The sequence below is a fragment of the Parasteatoda tepidariorum genome, chromosome 5 (genome assembly GCF_043381705.1).
Source record: "Parasteatoda tepidariorum isolate YZ-2023 chromosome 5, CAS_Ptep_4.0, whole genome shotgun sequence".
Taxonomy (NCBI): domain Eukaryota; kingdom Metazoa; phylum Arthropoda; class Arachnida; order Araneae; family Theridiidae; genus Parasteatoda; species Parasteatoda tepidariorum.
In genome coordinates this window covers 62,824,853-62,832,184 of record NC_092208.1, presented here as the reverse complement: position 1 = coordinate 62,832,184, position 7,332 = coordinate 62,824,853, and the positions used below count along the sequence as shown (strand labels likewise).

General features: G+C 30.1%; 1 protein-coding gene across 2 annotated transcripts in view; it reads left to right on the top strand.

The window, feature by feature from the left end:
- The window catches only part of LOC107454008 (A disintegrin and metalloproteinase with thrombospondin motifs like), a 217,237-nt gene that overhangs the window by 174,475 nt on the left and 35,430 nt on the right, over window positions 1-7,332 (top strand). For both annotated transcript variants that reach the window (XM_043046467.2, XM_043046466.2), the window contains exon 5: window positions 2,069-2,161. In XM_043046467.2, the coding sequence (XP_042902401.1) occupies window positions 2,069-2,161 (93 nt within the window). The remainder of the gene's footprint in view (window positions 1-2,068; window positions 2,162-7,332) is intronic.

The window sequence follows — 7,332 nt, the reverse complement described above, 5'->3', positions numbered from 1 at the left end:
TATATATATATTGTTTTTTTAGATACTTATGAGAACGAATTATAAAAATTGCATAACTACATTAACAAATATAAACTATATAAATAAAAGTGAAACTGAAAACACCATCCTAGTTTTACGTAATAAAGAGTAGAAACATTTTTAAAAATGCCACCTACTCAAAAGAAAATGTGGGAAATGTGTCAACCCAGGTGCATAAAAAATAATTAGTTCTTCATTTTAATTGCAAGGGAGTGTAAAGTATTTCATTGCAACGCACACCCCACATTGTTTTGAATTGTATGGTTACGTTAAGAGCCATAAGTTTTAGCATTTTGTAAATACTGTTTCTTGTTTAAATTAAGGCCACTAAGCATATCTAGATTGTAGTAATTAAAAAAGCATTCGTGAAATTGAAACACTCAGAAAATCTTAACTAATTAATTTAACTCCAATTTTTTTACATGGGAAATTATAGTAAAATATGAAAACATAAAAGTACTAAAAACTATTAATTATTGCCCATATAAAGTTTATTAGATGCATATAAATTTAGATTATGCTTGCACTATTTTTGAATAAAAAAGATTTATACACAGGTAAATTTTGTGTTAAACATGTTAAAATTATGCTTTAGGTTTAAAAATAGTTTACTTTAGGTTCAATAATGATATACTTTAGCTTTAATAATCATTTACTTTAGATTCAATATAAAGCAATTGATTTGTCTTTAGAATATATTGAGTTTTTAGAAATTAATTTGAAAAAAAAAAATAATTTTGGTGACTTATAAACTAATGTTAAAATCAGTCACGACATCATCAATATTTTTTTAGTAAACTAATAAAGGTATTTTGTTATATTCGTCATGTGGATTTATATAAATTTTATTTTTGTATCAAAATTTACTGCAACATATTTTGCAGGTTTCACATGAAATGTACAAATCAGTAAAATTTTGTGTTTTGAGAAAATTAAAAAAAAAGCTTTGAAACTTCAACGGATGTCGTATCCTGTTCTTTCATCAATTAAAAACTATCAAAAATATTACGCATGTACAAAAATACTTCTGGAAATTTCTCTACATCATATTACGTTGCAAATTATTTTAAAAAATTTGATCAATACTATACGCTTGATGTTTTCAAAAATGTTTAGTTGCTTGCATAATTATTTCCTATATCCTATTTTAGAAAGCAAATAGTTTATTTAAAACTTTTTGCAAAAAATAAAAAGTAATGAATGATATTTAATACACAAATTGAAAAAAAAAAGGTTACGAGTATTTTTGTTTTAAATACAAACTATTTATGTGATTAATTTCATTAGAAATTCCTTTTAGATTAACAAAACAGCATTCATCAAAGAGATAATTTGCAAATAGATGTTTTGAGCAAAGAATCAAAGAGGAATATAGTTTATGATCGAACAGCATCTTAACATTTTCTTACAATTAAATTTTCATCTTATTCATTTTATCATCTTCTTACAGAATTGAAAAATATGATTATTGTTTAACATTTCCGTATAAAAATAAAAGTATAAAAGATAACTGCAAAGCTCTTTTGCATTGATGCATTAAGTATTGAAAGAAATAAGTTTCTTGAACTTTATTATGCATTGTAAAAAATTCCGGTAAAAAGTACTGTCACCCTGAGTGCAGCGTCCGTGAAATCGATTTTACAGTAAAATTTACAGCCATAATTTTCACAGTATTATTTATTTAGTTACAGTGATACAGTTATTTTACTACTGTAAAAATTGCTTAATATCAGAATTGTTTGTTTGTTTTTTACGGTAAAAAGTGGAGTATGTTTCAATTGCACAGACACACTTCACGGGAAAAAAAATTCTTATGTGAGTGTGAAAACTGTTATGTAATGATTTTTGTAAAATTTGGTAATAATTTTACCACAATAATTACCAAAGCTCATAGATAAAAATTACCGATCATTTTGGCATTCCCATATTGCCAGATTTATGAGCAATTTTAATATATTACGGTATTTTTTAATCATACTTTTTTCTTCAGTATATTTTTGTTATTTTAAGTAAAATCTAATTCTTCTAAATACATTTTTTATTTCAGGAAAATCATTCTGACCAAGGAACTACTTATCATGATGAAAAGCATATGGCAGCAGTCCTAATGAGGGACGGAGATAATGGGCAGTTGGAATTGGTAATGGCTCGTTTACTTACTAGTTACTAAATTACTTTGGCTATTAAGTAGTGATTATTCTAATCACTTAATGGATTTAGTTTCGTTTTGGATCTAGCCTTCATACTGTACTAACATTTTCATAATTCGAGTAATTGTGAAATTTGATTTTATCGATATGATTTTTTTTTCTTTTTTTTATAATTTTTAAGATAAAAAAAACTTTTCTTTAGATTAATTGTCGGTCAAAAACATTTCTTCGAAAGTTTTTTTTCTTTTCCTTGTTTCATTAAATTAAGATTATAAAATACCACAAGAATTCTGTTGCAATGATGCACTTTTAAGTAAGTAAAGGGTAGACTTTATTAAATTGTTATTCAGAAATATTTTTTCGTTAAATATAAATCTGCTTCGAAACATACATGGTTCTATTCTAGAAATCATTAAAAAAAAGCACTACACTCTTATTTTTAAATGGCTGAAGATTTTTAAATGGCCAATTTATACACTTTTTTTCAAACCTTATATTAAAATTTTTATCAATTTTCAGTTGTCGCAAAGGAATAAAATGTGTAAGAGATGAAAATTTAACATTTAGGTGATACTCTGTTGAACAAATAGACTCTAAAATAAACCCAATTTACTCATTTTTTATTTTGTTTATTTGAGAAAATTCATGAGTTTTTGTGATAATGCCTAACGAAGAAAATAGAAATTTGAAGTTGGTAATGGTTTCATGATCAGACTGTTTTTATCATTATCTATGAACATTACGAATTCGTTTGGAATAGTAATAACATCTCTTCTGTGTGGATCTTTTAATTTATGCATTGCGAAAATCTCACCTAGGAATTTTTGAGTCAATCATGTTCGCAGTTCTTTCAGATGTAAGAACGAAGATGTCAGATTGAAAACTCGAAAATTTCTAGCATTTTACCAGTCTGTAATAAATATTAAGAAGCAATTAATTCTAGGGGTCTTAAACGCATGGCATTCCGGTCACTAGTAGCTAACCAATGATGTTCTGGACACCCTCTGACCTATCTTGTTCAGTTTAAAAAAATAGTTTAAAAATTAAATGTAAAAAAAACTAGAAGTGCAGAATTATAGATCTCATTAATCTCATTAATGTTAGTTTTATTAGTGTTTCATTAATAGCGAGAAAAAAGTCATACGAAATAAAGTTTCGCCCCAATATTCACAGCTATACTTTTAAACAGATTTTTTAAGAATTTTTTTTATTTGGAAAAACAGAAATATCTCCCTGTGCTCCAAGGAATATTACACAGGGCCCGAAGGTACAACAGAGGTACAGCATAGTAACATAAAATTTTTACATGATATTGAAAAACAAAATTAAAAGAAAGAAGAAAGCAAAAAACAGAAGAATGACAGAAGTTAAATGACTGAATGGATAAATTTTACAAAAAGTTTAAAAGTCTCTTTTTTAAGTAGATCAGTCAAACTCGAGGGCCATCTATTATTCAAGTTTCTGCAAAGATCGTCCCTTTCTTGTGAGACCATCGTGCATTCTAGGAGAATGTGAAAAGGGTTGTCAATCCTGGTGTTGCAAATACACACGCCGCTGCTTTTTAAATGAAATCGATGGAGGTAGCTATTTTTAAGGATTTGCATGTTCATTCAAGCAGTTTTGAGTCAAATTGCTGTCAAAACAATTTCCCTCGAGGACTTAACCTCAATGGCCTCGGAGCGACTTGTACGATAAGAAGTATTCTACTATTACTTTTAGTTAGGCTATTTTTCAGAAATGTTTTGCCTTTAAATGCGCAGGTAATGACGTGTTGTCATAGTAATGCAGTAAAGATGCAAAAAGAATGATATTATTTTGAGGAAAAATGGAGCCTTGTAGGTTAAGGCAGTTTACTTTATTTGCAATGAGTGTGCAGCGGTATGAAAGAATGCAGCATCAAAATACGTTATAAGCGCAACTTAGGGTATTTTAGATGGGATGGACATTTCACAGAATCAAAAGCGAAACTATATCTCTTGCAATCGTTATTTTCCATAAGTGGTCTGAAGATAGTATTCGTGCTAGCAACATGATAGTCAAAACATGACGAAACGTGAAAGGCCATTTATCGGTTGAGAGTTGGCTTAAGAATACCTTTAGCCAACATTTATAGCATTTAATGCACATTAGCAATACAAATTTGTTTTAAATATCAGCTTGTCTGGAGCTAAAATAATTAGATGTTAGGAGGATGCGACTTCAGACATATTCAAATGTGTTTTCTATACCATTGGATGAATCGAAAAATGCTATCAATTATTAATAACTCGATAAAATTTCACTACAATATAGAAATAGCTAGTGTTACCGCAATTAGAAATGCAATTCTCATTTAGGATTTATATTCTTGCTTAAATAACATTTTGGCTCAATGTGCAAGTTTAACTTGAGCAATATACTTACCATCACAGAAACAGACGAATCTTTACAGAAGAATGAATTGTTGAAATGACACAAAAACATGAGGAAATATTAATATAATAGCTATTTGAATCATACATAAAAGAAATTAGCAAAAGCTGAATTTTCAAACTGTGAATATGTCGAGAGTGTGTAGTTGATACAGTAGTTAACTGACTTGGTTCAAGGGTGGCATTTAATTTCAATTTTTATTTTAACTTTTATTTTATTTTTATATCCGTTGTTGAACAGCCGACCCAATTTTTGGGCTTACGACTACTGTTGTTCAACTCCGTAGCTTGTAATTTTGAACCAATCCAGAATACAAGGAAACTCTTGGATCAGTACCCCCAGAGGTATTGATTTGTTACGGGAACGTGGAGGACTTTGTGACTCGACAGATTTAACGTGCATCAGTCACCATTTACTACGCGAGGAGTTTTCGGTCGGCGGGGATCGAATCCACGAACACTTGGACATGGACCCCAGCGCCCTACCGACCAATCTATCCCGGCTTCAATTTAAGTTTTTGACAAAATTCCTCAAAAAAAAAAAAAAAAAAAANAAAAAAAAAAAAAAAAAAAGAACTCCGTATTTTACTCTTAAACTAACTGCTATTCTTCTCATGCAAACTGAATTTTTCGCCTGTATTATTTAGCATATGTGGGACTCACGTGATTTCTCGAGTAATGGCTGTGACCCTTGTCTTTAAAAGTTTTATGACTCTTAGTCTACACTGTTAGAGATATTTTTCCACGTTGACTCATATTATCCCAGAAAAATGTTTCGAACTTAATAAGCATGATTCTGGCTGAATCATATTATCATGAAAGATTGTACTTTCCTGCACTTTATTACATGTTTCTGCGGCTCAATTTAGAAAATAATAAGTTTTAACTTAACACCTGTACAGAATTTTTTACATAATTGCACCAATTACAATTATTTTCTTCACATAATTGCACAAATCTACATAATTGCACAAATTCTTTACATAATTGCACAAATCAGAGTTTCTTGTTCAAGCCTTAATCGATTTTTCTCAGAAACTTTGAGTATTGGTCCTCGTTAAACTGTGCTACCGTAAAGTGCTCGACTTCGCGTGCAGGTCGTCGGGCTACCGAAGCGGAGACGCCACCCCCTCTGCAGAGGATCAAAATTGTGATGGCATGTCTTCGGATCATTCTCCGAGATGTTTCCCAGACCGTCGCCAATAGCCCATTGTGCAGCTCTAGTGCGACGTAAATTAACAACAACTGAGAAACTTTGAGAAACATTCTGAGAAACATTGAAAGACTTACAATATTATTATAACATTAGGGAGGAAATCAAAAGAGAGCTTGGCGGAATGCTAAAAAAACTCAAAATCTTGCCCTTTTGCATTAAATAACCACTTTTACTTTGAAATAGNAAAAAAAAAAAAAAAAAAAACTCCGTATTTTACTCTTAAACTAACTGCTATTCTTCTTATGCTAACTGAATTTTTCGCCTGTATTATTTAGCATATGTGGGACTCACGTGATTTCTCGAGTAATGGCTGTGACCCTTGTCTTTAAAAGTTTGATGACTCTTAGTCTACACTGTTAGAGATATTTTTCCACGTTGACTCATATTATCCACGAAAAATGTTTCAAACTTAATAAGCATGATTCTGGCTGAATCATATTATCATGCAAGATTGTACTTTCCTGCACTTTATTACATGTTTCTGCGGTTCAATTTAGAAAATAATAAGGTTTAACTTAGCACCTGTACAGAAATTTTTACATAATTGCACCAATTGCAATTATTTTCTTTACATAATTGCACAAGTCTACATAATTGCACAAATTCTTCACATAATTGCACAAATCAGAGTTTCTTGTTCAAGCTTTAACCGATTTTTCTGAGAAACTTTGAGTATTGGTCCTCATTAAACTGTGCTACCGTAAACTGCTCGACTTCGCGTGCAGGTCGTCGGGCTACCGAAGCGGAGACGCCACCCCCTCTGCAGAGGATCACAATTGTGATGGCATGTCTTCGGATCATTCTCCGAGATGTTTCCCAGACCGTCGCCAATAGCCCATTGTGCAGCTCAAGTGCGACGTAAATTAACAACAACAACTGAGAAACTTTGAGAAACATTCTGAGAAACATTGAGAGACTTACAATATTATTATAATATTAGGGAGGAAATCAAAAGAGAGCTTATCGGAATGCTAAAAAAACTCAAAACCTTGCCCTTTTGCATTAAATAACCACTTTTACTTTGAAATAGCTGAAATGAGAAAATAAGTTAAATATAAACAGTAAAGTATTTAAAAATAGTTGAAAATAACTTCAAATATAACAACAAATGTGTATGGAATATTTCTTTAATCAAAATATAATGAAATAAAAATACCAAAAATGCTATTATAAAAGAATTAAATAAATGCTTTAAGGTAATCACCATTATAACTTTAATTATTTTTATGTTGATGACAGCCTAATATATTTTCGAATATTCTTTATAAATATTATGGATCTTACCATATAATTTTCCCTCCAATTAAAATACACCGAGAGCAAGGTAAGTAAATTTTAGACCAATATCTTTTTATGTCACATAAAGATATAAAACTGAACTTACACTGAGGGTTTAAGAATAATATAGGTAACACAATACGAAACAATTAATGTAATAATAAAGTTACTAATAAAATAAAAATGAACAAACTAGCACATTGTTAGAATTCATAATATTTTGGACCATTAAACTGAATTGTACATTAGTTTTTTA